Below are 18,833 nucleotides of genomic sequence, written 5' to 3' on the forward strand. Positions count from 1 at the left end.
TAGTCAAACCATAATACTTGCCTGATGTTTTTCCCATCTCTATTCCTTTCAGAATGTTATTCTCTCATTATGATATATTATCCCTGCTGGATATTAATCCCCATTTTACATATACAGGAACTGAAACTTCAAATGGCTAATAATGTTAGAACCATAGTCTACAGCTAAGGGTTGTACTCTTAACTATTATACTCTATTAAAAATGCAGCCATTGGGCTTTCCTGGTGGCACAGTGGTTAAGAATCTGCCTGCCGGTGCAGGGGACGGGACGTGGGTTTGAGCCCTGGTCCGGGAAGATCCCACAAGCTGCGGAGCAACTGGGCCCGTAGCAACTGGGCCCATGTGCCACAACTACTGAGCCTGCATTCTGGAGCCTGCGAGCCACAACTACTGAAGCCCGGACGCCTAGAGCCCATGCTCCGCAACAAAAGAAGCCACTGCAATGAGAAGCCCGTGCACCACAATGAAGAGTAGCCCCCGCTTGCCTCAACTAAAGAAAGTCCATGTGCAGCAATGAAGACCCAACGCAGCCAAAAATAAATAAATAAAAATGCAGTCATTAAAATTCATGATTTAGAAGAATACTTAATTACATGGGAATGTTTTCAATTTTAAATGTTTTACAAAACTGTTCATAGTATGATTATAATCTTATAAAACTGGTTATATCTGTGAGGTGTGACAGAGGGCGATTTTTGTTTCCATTATGTTTTTCTGGATTTTCCAAACTTTTTAACCATGACTAAGTATTATTTTTATAACAATAACAATCTTCAAAAAGATTGGGGGTAAATATCTTATGTATCCTTTAGACTCTCCTCAAACATTGATATCTCCTGCCTCTCCACTTCCTCACCCCTACCATAAGTTTGTACTTTGCTATCCTTTCTCTCCTCCTACCTTCTTTTATAGTTAGTTGTGAACAAACACATCTCCCCACCAAACCGAAAGGCCCTGGAGGAAAGAGACTGTCTTGCTTATTGTCATTCCCCCATTCCTAGTCAATTTACAATCTGTTGCTGAAGTCAGCAGGAACCATAATTTAGATTTCTATCTAAAGGGTCACTAAAATGCCAGGGATATCAGGAAAGAAAGGCAATCCAGGAAAAGAGCTGTGGAGTAATCTTGAGGAGCCTGGTGAAGGGCCTCAAGCTACTTAAAAGTATTTATTAAACCAAACTGAATTTAAGACTAGGTGAGTGGAAAGGAGAATAGAGGTGAACCCAGACTGGAACAGCAGGCTCCTCCACCTAGACCAATGGACTCCAGGGAAATTCTTTAACCCCTTGAGGACAAAAATGTACCTAGGAGTCCTTCATATTACGAATGAATCACTAGCTCATATGTATTAAGCACCTATTGTATGCCAAGCACTGAAAACGGGTTCAAGAGAGGAAAGGCAGATATGGTTCTTGACCTAAGGAAGTTTCTAGAATGCCTGTTGGGGGAGGCTATAGATAAATAATCATACATATTTAATTGTAAAATTATAAGCAAGATAACTTCAATGATAAGGTAAATTGTACAGTTGCTGGGGAAACCTGAAATAGAGGGCTTAACCAAGTCTGAGAGGGAGGCTTTGATGAGAGAGCTATCTGTGCTGAGACTTGAAGAGTGTGTAGGAGTTAGCTGGGTGGAGAGGAGAGATCTGGAGAAGCAGTTCTGGCAGAAAGAATGACAAGTGCAAAGGGAGGACCAATGGAGTAAGGCATTTCCTGAGGCTGGAACGAAAGAGGGGGAGATCCAGCTGAGCCAGTTACAGGCTTTGTTGGGAATCTATCAAGTAACTCTGCTTCAGTCCCCAAACACCTCCTTGTTCTGTCCGCATCACCTAGAATCCTAGGCTTAAGAGCAATCTTGGAAGTGCTATAATCACACTTTCATTCAAGGCACTCAAGTATTCCCATTTGAATATATTTAAGAAAAGTAACATCCATGAGCAAAGAACGGCCGGGGTCAAGACAGTCTTGTTTAAAGCTCATAGTTACATAGTTACATAGTTACATTTACATAGTAAATTACTTGTTGAACTCAAGTAACAGGTGCACTGTGAAAATGTATTTTTTCAGAAAAGCATGTCACGTATAATCTCCCCAAGCTAGGAACCGGTGTTACCTTCTCTGCCTAGGCCCGCAGCCCGTGCAGCCCCTTCCGGCGTGTATGGGGAGCAGGCCCCAGTTCTGGGAGCATTCAGCAGTGGGACTGGCCGCGGAACCGCCAGGAGGCGGAACTAGAGGCGCACGGCGCTGCTGTCCTGCGAACCTTCGGGAGAGAAGCACCCACCGGCCCGGAAGGAGCTAGCGCAGACTAGGGCCGCGGCAGCCATCGCGCTTTGCAGTTCGGTGTCGGAGTGAGTAGGGTGGACGCCAAGCAAGGAATTGTGTTCTCTCCAATCGCAGGTAAGTGGCGGCCTCTCCTCCCCGGAGAACCGGCGGGCGGCAGCTGTGGACCCCGGGGAAGGAGCGCCTTTCGCGCCTGGGCCCACCCAATGCCCCTGCCTGTAGCCGGGCGAGGAAGGGGCTCCTGTTTTCTGCCCTGGAATCTGGCGGCGGGAAAGAGGACGAGCTCCTTTCGTGCTTCGCGGGGCCTCTCTGACGGTCATCCGGATAGGACACCGCTGCTGTCAAACGGTGTGTTATTTCAGGAATGAACGAGATGACTCTGAACTGCAGGCAAGCCCTTCCTTCCCCTCGGCCTCAGTTTCCTCACCGAGTAAGGTGAAGGCGGCGGGATCATTGACAGCTCAAGAGGCTGTGACGCGGCGTGTTGTTCTCAGCTCTCCCACTTAGTGCGGGAACAAATCGAACTTCCTTTCCCACTAGTGGGTAACGTCTTCCCATAGCCCAAGTCCCAGCTGACTGGGAAAAAGATAAACTGTTGGGGGAAAACTGCAATGATTTAGGGATTATTTCACGAGTTTCTAACAAGATAGAAATTGATTTTGACAACAGCGAAAACTCTAACATTGATGACCAAAAAAACCAAACGCGTCAGGAATTTAAGGTGTTAGGTACATGGGGCAAAATGAGGTGAAGAAATCCTTTTAATTTGAAAAACTAAACCTAATATTAGTTGCACGTTTTTCTTGATATATCAAGATCTATACTACCACTGTGTCTCACGCTGAAGAATGTCCTGTGTTCAGTGTTAGAATACGAATTAGAGTAAGTCTAAATGAAGCAAATGAAAGAAGGAAAAGAACATTTGTTTTCTACTATGTGTAAGGCGCTAGCTATGCACACAGCAATCCAATGAGGAAGTAATAGTATCATCTCTATTTTACACATGAGGAATACAGGAAGGTTTACATTTTATCAATAATTAGTGGTGCTGATATTTCAAAGCAATGTGTATATCAAACGTTGTTTTAGTGGGCTTGCGTTCGTCACCAAAATATTTTGAACTTTAAAAACTTTAGGATAATTCATTGGTGTTTTCTGAGTTTGCAGAAGAGGAAGGTGTTGCCTTCATTTTAGAAATATTAAAGAAGCATTGTCATTAATTATGCAGATTAGCAGTTTGAATAGGGTACATTTTAACCTTCCTTTGCCTTGCACTTCAAGCAAGAATTGAGACCGAAGAGTAGGCTATCAGAAATGAAAATCACTGCCACGTCATTTGAAGCTTATAAATCAGAATTCTGTAGTAATGATTCATTATTTCTCCACCCTCTTCTTTAAGTACACTTGGCTGAAACTCATTTAAATTATTTTTCTGCAAAACATTACTAAGCAAATAATTTTCAAATCATGGTATTGAAAAGTTTCTCTTCCTTGTATATAGCTTTTAGAACAATTTGAGTCAAAAGTATTTTAATGATTAAATTTGTCATTGCTTAGGTCAGTTTTCTTTTTTCTTAATTCATTATAGCCAAGTTCAGTACTTAGGTGCGCAACTTTTTTAATACAGAGGTTTTTTTCCTTTCCTCTTAAAAAATCCTATTTATATTTGTCATAGATTTAACCTTATTTCAATCGAGCATCACTTTCCCTTAAAGGAAAATTGATTATGTACTTTTTGTTCATTACACGAACTAAAAGGTTTAGTTTTTAGTTCCATTATTATAATTGCTATACATTCAATCCTAAAATGTTTTCTAGAGTTTTTTTATTTGCATCACCATTTCCATAAAGTTTGTAAAAAGAAAATCTAACAATTTTAGGGGTGAGTATTTATAAAGTAACATTGTCTTAAAACATTCAACATTGTCACTGTCCATACTTTTAGCAGAGTTGGCCCTCCATATCCATGGGTTCCACTCTAAGGATTCAACCATGGGTGGAAAATATTTGGGGGAAAAAATTCCAGAAAGTTTGAGAAAGCAAAACTTGAATTGGCCAAGTGCTGGCGACTATTTACATGGCATTTACATTGTATTTACAACTATTTGCTTATTATTTACATTGTATTAGATATTATAAGTAATTGAGAGATCGTTTAAAGTATACTAGAGGATGTGCGTGGATTATATGTAAATACTATGACATTTTATATAAGGGACTTGAGGATGGGGTGTAGGGGCCTGGAACCAATCCTCTAGGACACCAAGGGACGACTGAAAGGCATAGGGCCTTGCTGAAATTCTACAAAACATGGTCAAGCAGAGTTTGGCCTTTGTATTTCTAGTACTGTTTGAATCTGAGAGAGGGGTATGTATAGTTCCTAAATTAGTTTACAGATAGTATACTAATCTTATGGAATTTGTACATATTTTAATCATAAGCCTGACAAAATTGTGTAGAAAATTGCGATTAATCTCTCCTAGTGAAATTTCCTTACCTGGATTTGAAGGAAACTCTTCTAATGCCTTTTCTGGTGACAGTGATGGTGCTATTAATATTTAAAGTAAAATCAGAACATTATGAAAAAAACTTTTTCGTATTAATAGTTGTTAATATTGAAGTTAACTTGAAAACTGGCATTTAAAGTTTTGTGATTTGAATTTTAATCAACTTAGTTTGAAAGAATTAATACCACTTATATGGGGTAGTATTCAAAGTGTTTTCATGTACATTATCATAGTTAATCATTCTTAACATTCTGTGAGGCAGGTGGTATTTCCCTTATATGGAGAAGCAAACTGGCACTCAGAAAGATTGGGTTTCCCAGAATGAAATTATGGTATTTCGAAAGATGCACATTCAGGACTTACCTGGTGGTCCAGGGATTAAGGCTCCGAGCTTCCACTGCAGGGGTCACAGGTTCCATCCCTGGTGGGGGAAGTTCCCCTTGCTGCATGGTGTGGCCAAAAAAAAAAAAAGATGCACATTCAGTTTAGATTTTTTAAATTCTAGGACAGGCACTCCATCCATTTTATCACAGCTCTACCATGCTTTGCTTCCCAAAGTTATTAATGTATTGATTCTAGAATTCTATTCTGGATAGGATTTACCTCCTTAGAATATTTTTTATTTTCTACCAGCACTACTTTTTGGAGTATTTATATCTTGTCATCTTATGTGTATTTTTTTCCCTTACGTATATTTTTAAAAAGTTCATAACTAGGGCTTCCCTGGTGGTGCAGTGGTTGAGAGTCTGCCTGCCAATGCAGGAGAGACAGGTTCGTGCCCCGGTCCGGGGGGATCCCACATGCCGCTGAGCGGCTGGGCCTGTGAGCCATGGCTGCTGAGCCTGTGCGTCCGGAGCCTGTGCTCCGCAACGGGAGAGGCCACAGCAGTGAGAGGCCCGTGTACCGCAAAAAAAAAAAAAAAGTTCATACCTAAATGATTTTGCTAAATTACTTATATTAGTTATAAATATTATTAGTTATAAATATTAGTTATAAATATTAATATATTAGTTATAAATATTAAAATGTAAATTTTCAACATATAATTTTCTTTATTTTTTAATAATAACTTTATTGAGAGAGAATGCATACCATAAAGGGTACTTGTACATACACTTCTTACCTTTATAAGTGTACAATTCAGTGGTTTTTTAGTTCATCATGTTGTGCAACCATAACCAGTAACTCCAGAACATTTTCATTACCCCCAAAAGAAACCCAGTACTTATTAGCAGCCACTCCCCATTTCACCTTCCCCCCAATCTGACAACCACTAATCTATTTACTCTAAAGACTTGCCTATTCTGGACATTTCATAAAAATGGAGTTGTCCTTATGAGTTTAATGGGGCAAGGCTTTCAGAAGTTATTTGTAATCTGAGAATTTCTGTTCCATTACACCCTTTGCACTGATTTTCATGTTACTTGAGTAGATCACTTTTCTAATCTGCTTAGCAACTTTTCCTTTTTGGTGTTCATGCAATAAATAAATCTGCTGACGTGTATATGTTTCCTTGTTCTTGACCTTTGCTTTTCACATGTCTTAATAGTGTGTTCATGGTGTTGTGTAACCTGTTCTCAGGGCTCAGGTATCTGTTTGTGGCTAAGTAACTTTTATTCTTAGTTGGCATTTTTACCTCTACTTTATTGTTTTTAACATCTTTATTGGAGTATAATTGCTTTGCAATGGTGTGTTAGTCTCTGCTGTATAACAAAGTGAATCAGCTATACATATACATATATCCCCATATCTCCTCCCTCTTGCATCTCCCTCCCACCCTCCCTATCCCACCCCTCAAGGTGGACACAAAGCACCAAGCTGATCTCCCTGTGCTATGCAGCTGCTTCCCACTAGCTATGGGTTTTACATTTGGTAGTGTATCTATGTCCATACCACTCTCTCTCTTTGTCCCAGCTTACCCTGACCCCCTCACCGTCCTCAAGTCCATTCTCTATGTTGGCCTCTTTATCCCTGTCCTGCCCCTAGGTTCATCAGAACTTTTTAAAAAAATTTTTTTAGATTCCATGTATATGTGTTAGCGTACAGTATTTGTTTTTCTCTTTCTGACTTACTTCACTCCCTCTACTTTAAAATGACTAATTACTCCTAGCTTAAGGAGTTTCTGTTTAAGGATCTCAGAAACCGTGACTTTATAGAAATGTAAATATCTCATTAATTTCTAAAGAAGAGTTTCCCCATATATGTTATTAAATTTGTTATCTTGGGACAAATTATACAAAAGCAAATTGGTACCATCCTTATGCAAAAAAATCCATTTACCTGCATGGCTTACCCACTCTACCCTCCCTGAGTCCTCGTGGCTCTCACCTACCAACAGTCATCTTCAGTAAGGATTTTGCCACTTGATTCACAGTCTTGCTTTCTAAAACGCTACCCTCCAATCTTCTAGGTGATTCCACTGCCTGTCAGTGTGGAATAGCCCAGCTTCCCGAATCCTTCACCCCTAATTCTCTTCAGCTGCCCATGCCAGAGCCAGGCCTTGGAGCTGGCCACCACCCAGACCCAATCCTTTCTTGAATTCTGAACCCCACATTTTCCTCCACTGTGCAGGCACAATTCTGACCCACCTTTCACTTCTCGCACCCTTTTACTACATCTACACCTGCTATTTAGCTAGACTCTTCCCCTATTCTTCCATTTCTATTCTGTGAGGAGCCTGCCTTTGATCCCCACCCCATTCCATGCTCTATTTGTGTTTATACCTTATCCACTCAGACTGAACTTCTCATCAGATTACTTCAGTCTCTGTTGCTAGTACTGTCAAATTCCTGCTCCCCTATCTTTTTTTCATTTGCTGTTCTGGAAGTCCCTAAACCCCATTCGCTCCTTGTTCTCTAAGGCTGAGCATTGCTTGGGGTGGGGGGGTGAGGGATAGAAATCAGTACAGATTGGTACTGCTGTGATGTTTTTCAACCCTAGCAACTGGCTCTTTTTATTTTTATTTTTTAAATTAATTTTTTATTTATTTATTTTTGGCTGCATTGGGTCTTTGTTGCTGCGTGAGGGCTTTCTCTCGTTGTGGTGCGCAGGCTTCTCATGGTGGTGGCTTCTCTTGTTGTGGAGCATGGGCTCTAGGTGCGCGGGCTTCAGTAGTCGTGGTGCGCGGGCTCAGTAGTTGTGGCTCATGGGCTCTAGAGCGCAGGCTCAGTAGCTGTGGCGCACGGGCTTAGTTGCTCCGCGGCATGTGGGATCTTCCCAGACCAGGGCTCGAACCCGCGTCTCCTGCATTGGCAGGCGGATTCTTAACCACTGTGCCACCAGGGAAGTCCCTGGCTCTTTTTAGCAATCTTTTAATTCGATCTTCTCCCCACAGTAGCTATTCTTTTTTTTTTTTTAATTTAATTTAATTTTGGCTGTGTTGGGTCTTCGTTGCTGTGCAGGCTTTCTCTAGTTGCGGCGAGCGGGGGCTACTCTTTGTTGCGGTGTGCAGGCTTCTCATTGCGGTGGCTTCTCTTGTTGCGGAGCACGGGATCCAGGCGCGCGGGCTCAGTAGTTACACCCCTTCTTCATCTTTCCTGGCCTTCCTTCCTTCTCATCTTAGAGAAAGAGTGTGCTCTCTGCCCAGGCTCCTCTTGAGACTTTGACCCTTTTGGTTAATTCCTTCTCTTTCTCATCTTTAACCTCTTCCTTGCCACTAGCTCCTTCCTTTCAATTTATCAACATTCTCAAGCCTCACCCTTCCTTAAGAAGAAAACCTCATTTCCCTCATCCCACTTCAAACTTTTTGAAAGAAGAATTTCCTAGGACTTCCCTGGTGGCGCAGTGGTTGAGAGTCCGCCTGCCGATGCAGGGGACACGGGTTCGTGCCCCGGTCCGGGAAGATCCCACATGCCGCAGAGCGGCTGGGCCCGTGAGCCATGGCCGCTCAGCCTGCGCGTCCGGAGCCTGTGCTCCGCAACGGGAGAGGCCACAACAGTGAGAGGCCCGCGTACCACAAAAAAAAAAAAAAAAGAAAGAAAAAGAATGAAAGAAGAATTTCCTCACTGCCTCCACCTGTTAACCTCCTGTCCCATTCTCTTCTCAATAATGACAGAAGCCAGGTTTTCAATATTGATACTTACTTTGTACATTGTATCTCATTTGCTCTTAAAACACCCTGAGAGATTTTAACTTGTTCAAGGTCACACAGCTCTGCTGTGCTTTAAGTACCGGCCATAGGCTCTCCTGTACTACCTACCACTCCACTGCAGGCTACTCATGCTGTCAACTGTTGTCTCCTTGTCACCAAAGCTAGCTGTGACATCTCTGCATTTAATGTGGCTAACTTCTTTCCTTGCCTCTCTCTTCTAGTTCTTTTACCCTTCCTGGGTTCTTTTGGTTCTTCCATCTATATCTGTCCCTCAAGTGAGAATTAATTTCTTTCATAGCATTTGGCTGGTGCTGGAGGCAAGGAGACTTTAGCAGAGATAGTGGGAGAACATTCTGATGCTGGGAAGGATAATGAGCAGAGGTTTTAAGGTAGTAAAAGTCCAGGTCGCCAGTGGTGAATGGCAAGCAGTTTACTTTGGTCTGGGGAAAGCTACAAGTAGGGAAGTAATATGTATTAAACTTGGAAAGGTAGCTAAGAGTGGAATGTGGAATACTGGCCTAGGAGTTTGAATGTATCATTTCTCAGCTCACAAACCTCCAGTGACTCTCCATCCACAAGCATAGAGTGGCCATATAATTTAACCTAAATCAGGACCCTTTTGAGAGTGAGAGGAAGCACTGTTAATAATTACACTGAAATAACTTTGCTGAGACTATCCCCAGCAAACTGGGAGTTATAGTCACCCTGACTATGCGACAAGTCCAAGATGACATTTTGGGGAAGCTACTCTGGAGGGCATGTACAGATGGGTAGAAACACATTTTGATGTTAAGATGGTAGTTTTGGAAAGTGACAATAAGGCTTTTGACTAGGTGGCTCCTGTGAGCATCAAAGAAAGCTTGAGACTTCAGTGCAGAAATTGATAGAACTAAGGAATGACTGGGCGTTGGATGTGAGGGAGAGGAAGGAATTACATGTCAGAGTCATGAGCTGGAGTTATTAAAAAATGGTATGTAATGACTTAAATAAATTTAAACCTTTAAAACTATTATTATAAAGCTTTAGAGAGCCAATGCAATGTAAGGGAAAGGGGATGGACGTGGAAGTTCGACTCATGTTTGAAACTTAGCTGTGCCTATCATTAATAGTTGAGTTTTACTTACTGTAACTTCAGCTTCTTCTGTAAAATGCGAACAATAATATATGTACTCTGAAAGGTTGTTGGGGTATTTAGTGGTGATATCTGTAAAGTGTCTAGTACTGTGGGCCATGTAGTAGAAGAAATAATAATAACAGCAGCTAAAATTAAATGCTTCCTCCATGCGAAATACTAAATGCTTTGCGTGTAGTAATTAATCTTCACAATAACCATCTCAGGTAATATTGTTATCCCCATTTTACAGATGAGGAAAGTGAAGTAACTTACCTAAAGTAGATAGTAAAGTCCTAGCACCAGAGCTCCTGCTCTTAACCTCTAGACCATAATGCTTGTAGAGGTTCAATAAATGGTAGCTGATATTTTTTGTTTGTTTTGCTTTGTTTTATTAAGTTGAAAGGCGGATTCAGCATCGTTTCTTATGTTCATATATTAAAAGTAGCAGGCATGAAGACCTAATGTCTAAATTTAGTCTCAGATTTGTTTATCAATCTGGCTTCTGCATCACTAATTAGCACCAGTTGATTTTTCACTCTCAGTTTGCGGTCCCCTAACCCCAGTCATATTATCTAACAATTCCCGACTTTTTGCTGTACCCATTCAGGCTAAACACCATCTAAGAAACCTTTCCTTAGCTGTACCCTGGTGTCACCATAGAACTATGGAAATAGGACTTCGGATGTAGAGACAAGCAGGACTGGTTTTCTCTTTTTTCATACAAAATATAAAGTGCATTTGTGAGCATACCATACCTCTTTCTGTTGGTATGCACATAAATACCTCATATCTCTGTTATTTATTTTTATTATTTTGTTTTTATGCTCTTATGATCATTACTCCCCTAGTAGCTTAGGACTTAGAGTATGGGCATTTTTTTCCCCTTGTGTTTGAATGAGTCTTGAAACTCTATAGGGTGGGTTGTTACCATTTTAGATAATATCCTATTCAGTTTTAGCATTTTTCAGTTTAATTGCATTTGTGTAGCTAATTTATCACTGTATAATCTTTTTGAGAGAAAGAGCCATGTTTGTCATCAATATTTGTATTCCCCATGATGTCTAGCTCTGGACTTTGGATGTAATATGAACTAGGTAAATATATATTAAATTAAATTAAATATCTCAACACACCCCTGCTTTATTTGGTTCTCTACGGTGAAAATTATTATGATTCCCTTTGAAAAGCATATACCTCAGAATCTTCAGAAAAGACAAGCCACCTGTATATATTTTCTCTGACTTTAAGTTTCAATTTCTATATGACCTAAAATGATAATAGTAGGAGGTGTAATTTTCAACTTGAGTAAAATGAGAACTTCTAAGATAATAGATTCTTATATATTTATGTTGCTGTTGTAGTTCTCATTCTTGTGACACTGACAAATGAAACTATTCATAGTTTGCCAGTCACTCTGTCTTAATCAGGAATCAACTGATTGCAAGAACAAAATTCTGCTTACGCTAATTCAAGTAAGAAGTTAATAGAAGAGGGGAGAATCTATTGCCAGGATCCAGGGGATTTCCTAGTAAACACTGCTAGGCCTTGTACAGACTGGAGGTAGGCTGTCTCTTTTCTCTGTTTCTGACTCTCAAGGTGATGTGCTCTCAACATCTTACCCTCTAAGAATATTGAGTTTGGTGGGCCCATCTGTGTCCAGCTTGGCAGCCCACTGGAGGGAGAGGCAGTTATAGAAAGCAGTGTTGTGTGTCATACTTAGTCTGAAGAATATCAAAGATAGCACAACCCTTCAAACTTTTTGGACTTGGCCCAAGTTTGGGGCCTGGGTTTTTTTGTTCAGCTCTAGAAAATGAACTTTGTTGATCTGAAAGCATATTTTTGTATAAGTGATTTTTTTTTCTAAAGAGGCTTTTTTTCTCTTATTTTCCATATTAGCTATATTAGTTTATCAAGTACATGTCAAGTAAATGCTGAATTGAACTATGCTCTGTATTTTCTACTGTGATTTAATCTTTTTTTTTTTTTTTTTTTTTACATTTAGTAACATGATTAAAATTTGAAAAATGCAGAAAGATAACAAACCCAGAAATTTACTGTCTGGTACCAACTGCTACAAAAGAACAAAAGAAAAAGAAAAAGGGTTTTTACTCCACATAGGTAAAATCAGACTCGGAAACTTATTTCATGATCAATTTCCTTTCTTTTCCTCTTTTCTCCCTTCTCTCCCATCCCCCACTCCAAGGTTTTGGTAAATATTTCATATGCCATAGATACTATATTTAATTTACTATTGAACATAGATTATTTCTAAAAATTTTCTTATGGAACACTTTGATGAACATCTTTATACATAAGCTTTTCCATATTTAGGACAATTTCTAAAAGTAGAATTCTTGGGTCAAATGGTATCAACAGATACATTATTGTCAAATTGGTTTTGAAAAAGATTTGTACCAATTTATACTGCCACTAATAATGCTTCTTTTACCACATTTTTTCTAGTCTTGACTGTTATAATTTTTTCATGTTTGCTACTTTGAGGGGCAAAGAATGGTCTCTACTTGGTATTTTAATGACATTTTGTTTTTTATTCATCAGTATAGATCAGGTTAGACTGGCATGGAAAAGAGTGTTTAATTCTTTGTAGTAAGGTTGTAGGATTATTTACTCACAGTTGATGTTTAATGTTGTTGGTGTTTAATGTTGACTACTAAATTCAAAACACTTTTTTTTCCAGACCCTATAAGATTTGGCTATGTCCTTCATATTTGACTGGATTTACAGTGGTTTCAGCAGTGTGCTACAGTTTTTAGGTAATGTTGGCCCTTTGTTCTCTTTTGTTATCCCATTTAATCCTACTTATATAAAAGTGTCTTTTATCTGTACAGAGCCTCTTTGTATGTAACCCAGTAATTACAAATATGGGCTCTGGAATCATACAAACATGTTCAATTACTCATTATACCTGTTGCAAAGTAATCTTAGACAAACTCTTTTCTCCACTTTAGCCTTAATTTCCTTATCTGTAAAATAATAATAATTCCTATCTTTTAAGGTTGTTGATAAGCATATTATTAACAGGAATAGCTACCATTTATTAGCCAGTTTGCACAAGAGTTTTACATGCTTTACCTCATGTAATCCTCACCGGAATCCAATGCATTGTTTCTTTTTTTATTATTATTATAAAAATGCATGTTCCATAAAGTACCTCATATATTATAAATGGCATTTTATAACCTACTAAATGAGTCTTGTTTACCCAGCAATTCTGACTAGTGATTTTCCTCTCTTTATAGATTTTAAAGATAGGAATAATCTTTGCTTCCCATTCTTTTATTGACACCCTTGACTTGTCACATTTTTCGGTGAAACAGGCTTTTTTTTTCCCCCTGAACCAGGCTTTTGATTAACTTTTATGTTGGGATATACACAATTTTATTATTGTAATAATTAATGAAAATATTTCTAGTCTCCTATTTTCAAATTTTGTCCTAAGTTTAGTCTCCTTATAACCATCATCTTGTAAACTGGCAGAAAGAGAAGCATTTCATGTAATTACAGAGTGGTCAACATAGTTCTAAACTGGCTACAACCATACTTATGGAATGATATCTCCTATATAAATATTTCTTTCTCCACAAACATAATCTTGACTGAGGAAATAAATTTTGATTGGGAAATATAAATTTTGTTTGACTACTATATATTGAAAGGATAAAAATGTAAGATCAAATTTTGTCACTGTATTTTTATTTCTTAGTTGAACCTTAGTTGTAAATTTTTAAAAACCCAGAGTGGTTTTTTTTTCTTTTTAAAAATATAATTCCTCACATTATTTTATACTGTTGCTCTACTACAGGTCAAATGTCAGATCTCTCTATACTACCTCCAAGAGAATTCTTAAATCTTTTTATCAGACTGAAATATTTTGTCCCATATTTGCAAGAACTGGGTCAGAAATAGAGGCTTTTAAACTTTATTTTGCTGGGGCTTTGGGTTATAACATGTTGGAATCTATATCTCAGTTTATAGAACAATGAATCTATGCTGAATTATGTTGAAAAGGCAAAATAGATTGCATCACAATCAGGAACAAGAAGGTTAATAGTGCTAACTTTAGGAAGCAGTATAGAGAAATGAAAATGAACCAAAGCTTTGGGATCAAACATAGGTTCAAATCTCAGATCTGACTTCGGCATTTGAGCAAGTTAACTCTGAGTCTTCATTTCCCCTCTGTAAAAAAGAGGATAATAATGCTACTTCACAGAGTTGAGCATTAAGTGAAATGTTTGCAGGTGCTTAACAGTGCCTACCACAAAATAAGAATTTAGTCCAACTCAGTTTAAAGATTAAATGCAGTTGTTCCCTTTTAGTATATTATCCTGTACACTTTTACTATTTAAAAGTTAGGGTGGTAGGGACTTCCCTGGTGGCACAGTGGATAGGAATCTTCCTGCCAATACAGGGGACACGGGTTTGATCCCTCGTCTGGGAGGATCTCACATGCCGTGGAGCAACTAAACCCGTGCGCCACAACTACTGAGCCCACATGCCACAACTACTGAGCCTGTGCTCTAGAGCCCATGCTCCACAACACGAGAAGCCACCGCAATGAGAAGCCCGCGCACCACAACAAAGAGTAGCTCCCGCTTGCCACAACTAGAGAAAGCCCGTACACAGCAACAAAGACCCAACGCAGCCAAAAATAAATAAAATTAAATACTTTTTTTAAAAGGGTGGTAAGATTGAGTGCATTGGTTAGAAACAGTCTATATAGAAATCTTTTAAGAAATAGAAATGTTTAAGGACATTATTAGTCAGATTTATAATTAGAGAGATGTAGTATCCCAGCTCAAGTAAATATGGAAAACAATCTTCTCTTTAGGATTGGAATTGTTGGTCAATATGTGATCAAAAGATTAGGACTTAAATAATTTACTTCTTAAACTTAAATGTGGGTAAAGAACTAGATGTTATTTTGGCACGAACTTATTAGAAAATGGATGGCCTGAATCTGTAATTGCCTAATGTCTTAAAAATTTCATTTATTGATTAAGTATTTTTTGAGCTGCTGCTGCATTCCCTGTCCTCATGGAATTCCATGGGTATTAGACAATTAAAGACATGAAAAATAAATTTCAATACCACTACACACCTATTAGAATGCCCAAAATCCAGATCCTGACAACACCAAATACTGGTGAGGATGTGAAACAACAGAAACTCTCATTCATTGCTGGTGGGAATGAAAAATGGTACAGCCACTTCGGAAGACAGTTTGTTGGTTTCTTATAAAACTAAACATACTCTTACCATTCAATCCAGCAATTGTGGTCCTTGGTATTTACCCAAAAGAGTTGAAAACTTACATCCACCTGAAAACCGACACCCACCCGAAAACCTGTACACAGGTGTTTGAGGCAGCTTTAGTCATAACTGCCAAAACTTGGAAGCAACCAAGATGTCCTCTAGTGGGTGAATGGATAAACTATGGTATAGCCAGACAATGGAATATTATTCAGCACTAAAAAGAAACGGACTATCAAGCCATGAAAATACATGGAAGAAACTAAAATGCATATTACTGAGTGAAAGAAGCCAATCTGAAAAGGCTACATACTGAGTGATTCCAACTACATGACATTCTATGACATTCTAGAAGAGATAAAAATATGGAGACAATAAAAAGATCAGTGGTTGCTGGGCCTTGGGTGGGATGGGATGTATAGGCAGAGCACAGAGGACTTTTTAGGGCGGTGAAAATACTCTGTATACTGTTGAATATGTGTCATTAAACTTTTATCCTCTTGGGGGAGGATATGTATGTGTGGGGACAGAGGTATATGGGAAATCTCTGTACGTTCCTTTCAGTTTTGTTGTAAACCTAAAAGTGCTCTAAGAAAAGTCTTTAAAATACACACAAACACACACACACACACACACACACACACACATATAGCTCAATATGGAACTTTGCAGCAAATGCCAGTCTACTGTAAATTGGTCAATGCTGTCTTTATCTGTTTATCCCTTTATCTATCAATGCTTGACTGATATATTTAAAATTATGTGCTTGGATATTTTTGTTGTTGCTTAGTGTTATGCAATCATGTGAATAGTTTAACCTTATTCTCAGGGAAATTTGACAGTGAACTAAACTTTTTTACTGAAAAAAAACTCACTGTAATTTTTATTGTCAAAAATAGTTAATTTATTTTTATCTGTGGAAAAATACTCTTTAATTTTTCTTTTGGTCTAGCTTCATAAATACATGATGTCAAGTATTTTATGAGTGTTTCTCTAGTAGAGGACACAGATATTTATCAAGGGATAAACTAAAATAAAATAAAAGAGGATTTAAGATAAATTGTCAAGGGAATTGGCATTTTGGCATTGCAAGATAAGTTTAGGTCACATACACATTTATTGATCGGGGCAAAGTTTAGTTTTATAATGATTTGACTTCCCAAATCATAATAAATTTAAAATAGCTCTTCAAAACTAAAAATAGGTTAGATATCCAAGCTTTTTCAGGCCAATTTATAAAATATTAAAAGTTCAAAAGGTTAATGTTTCTTTATCAAAAATCTGGGGTAATTAGGAAAAGTATCTAAATAACTAAATTGTGAATATTATATTATACTTCTTTTTAAAGTCATTTTATTTGTGTAGTCTGTCAGATATCACTTTGACTAATCATAGCTCTTATTCTGCAGGATTATATAAGAAAACTGGTAAATTGGTATTTCTTGGATTGGATAATGCGGGAAAAACAACATTGCTACACATGCTAAAAGATGATAGACTTGGACAACATGTCCCAACGTTACACCCCAGTAAGTATATTCTCCCATACAATATATTACTTGATCAAGTGGTACCAATTCATAGGCCCTAACCAAAAGGTTTTGTTTGTTTTTTTGGTGGATAAATTATGATCAGGTCATTTCACCTGTTCTTAAAATAGTATAGTAAATAATAAGTGACCCAACTCTAGGGAGTATATTTAGATCTTGAAATAATACTCATATCTTCGTATCAGTTAGTATACCATTGTCCAGCTAGAGGAATTAAAAAGTTATTGCCTCAGGGATTATGATATGATATTCAACAACATATTGCTTAGGTTATAAATAGTCACCTTTAGCTTGTTACATAACCTAAATTTCTTTCAAATTTTAGAACTGTACTATTTTAATCATTATTCAATGGACAGATTATAGTCTTATACTTTGCTGGTAGCTCTCAACTTGTTAACCAGTTATTTTTCCAGTCCTAACAACCTGAACTATTTCTAATATAAAGACCATAGAATCATTCCAAAAAACAGGGCATGTATTGATACACTTATAGAAAGGTTTTTGTTTTTTGGTGTTCTTTTTGGCCACACCCCACGGCTTGCAGGGTCTTAGTTCCCCAACCAGGGACTGAACCTGGGCCCATGGCAGTGAAAGCACCGAGTTGTAACCACTGGACGGCCAGGGAATTCCCTAGAAAGTTTTAAAATAATTAAAAAATAATTTACTGTGCTTCCTTTTAGAAAGACTACCTGAAAGACATTAATAATGATTCTATAAATCACTTAATACGTATCATTCTGTATATAAGATTATGTAATAGGTACTGTTTGAGAAAGTAAAGTTAATGTTAAAGTGATAAAATTATTAGAAACAGAAATCTAATCTTAAAATACCTGTGAACTTACTTTTACTGTTGAAAAGACGATGAATCAAGTACACAGAGAGTTTAAAGATAAGTTAATCCATAGATTAATTATGAAATAATGAGTGTTGGCCTTAATAATGAGTATAAAATTGAGAACTGGACTAAAAAGTAGATAATATGATAGTTAATTTAGTTCAGTAAATATACAAAGAACAAAGAAGGAAAATAGAGCAAAACAAATTACCATTTTATCTCTAAAGCTGTTAGTGAGTGAAGTTGGAAAAGGAAGATTTTGTAAAATTGATACTTTTTTTTTATATTAGGAGAGGAAAGTGGGGCTTGACAAATAAGATTCTGATACAAGAACAATACTGTTAAAGAAAAATGATCATGGTGAAATTGAGTATACAAAATTATCTGCAAAAGCAATAGAAATGGAAGAGATTACACAGTGGTCTTATATTAGGTGTAAGTCATTTAAAAAATTTTATGATGTTGCCCTTTTTAATTTATTTAACAAATATTTTTTGAGCACCTGTTCTATGGCAGACATTGTTCTAAGTACTAGGAGTAAAAGCAGTGGCACAAAACAGATGCTATCTCAACCTTCCTGTGGCTCACATTCATTTCAACTAATATTTTTCAATTAATCAAAAAACATGTGTACTCACTTCGGCAGCACATATACTAAAATTGGAATGATACAGAGAAGATTAGCATGGCCCCTGCACAAGAATGACACACAAATTCGTGAAGCATTCCATATTTTTTTTTTTGCATTGCATATTTTTAAGAATGAAACTAAAAATACTCTCTAACATTATATACAAAAATAAACTCAAAATGGGTTAAAGACCTAAATGTAAGGCTGGATACTATAAAACTCTTAGAGGAAAACATAGGCAGAACACTCTGACATAAATCTCAGCAATAACTTTTTTTTAATTAATTAATTTATTTATTTTTGGCTGTGTTGGGTCTTTGTTGCTACGCGCAGGCTTTCTCTAGTTGTGGCGAGTGGGAGCTACTCTTTATTTGCAGTGCATGGGCTTCTCATTGCAGTGGCTTCTCTTGTTGCAGAGCACAGGCTCTAGGGTGTGCAGGCTTCAGTAGTTGTGGCTCACGGGCTCAGTAGCTGTGGCTTGCGGGCTCTAGAGCTCAGACTCAGTAGTTGTGGCTCACGGGCTTAGTTGCTCCGCAGCATGTGGGAT

The 18,833-nt window shown here is 38.0% G+C and overlaps 1 protein-coding gene and 1 non-coding gene across 3 annotated transcripts in view; both read left to right on the forward strand.

Annotated features, from left to right (window-relative positions):
* Positions 1–2,275: 2,275 nt before the first annotated feature.
* Positions 2,276–18,833, forward strand: part of SAR1B (secretion associated Ras related GTPase 1B) — a 31,232-nt gene continuing 14,674 nt past the window's right edge. Inside the window, exons 1-4 of one of the 2 annotated variants that reach the window (XM_027097292.1) lie at positions 2,285–2,399; positions 11,996–12,111; positions 12,692–12,767; positions 16,674–16,793. In XM_027097292.1, the coding sequence (XP_026953093.1) occupies positions 12,710–12,767; positions 16,674–16,793 (178 nt within the window). In that variant the 5' untranslated portion in view covers positions 2,285–2,399; positions 11,996–12,111; positions 12,692–12,709. Of the gene's footprint in view, positions 2,400–11,995; positions 12,112–12,691; positions 12,768–16,673; positions 16,794–18,833 lie in introns of both variants that reach the window. The other variant, XM_027097302.1, reaches the window with a different exon arrangement.
* Positions 18,286–18,392, forward strand: LOC113617725 (U6 spliceosomal RNA). The gene has a single exon (XR_003431734.1). It is a non-coding gene; the product is annotated as a U6 spliceosomal RNA (small nuclear RNA).

Source organism: Aethalodelphis obliquidens, unplaced genomic scaffold (assembly GCF_003676395.1).
Source record: "Aethalodelphis obliquidens isolate GAN/ISIS:26980383/991018 unplaced genomic scaffold, ASM367639v1 scaffold4, whole genome shotgun sequence".
NCBI classification, from domain to species: Eukaryota; Metazoa; Chordata; class Mammalia; order Artiodactyla; family Delphinidae; genus Aethalodelphis; species Aethalodelphis obliquidens.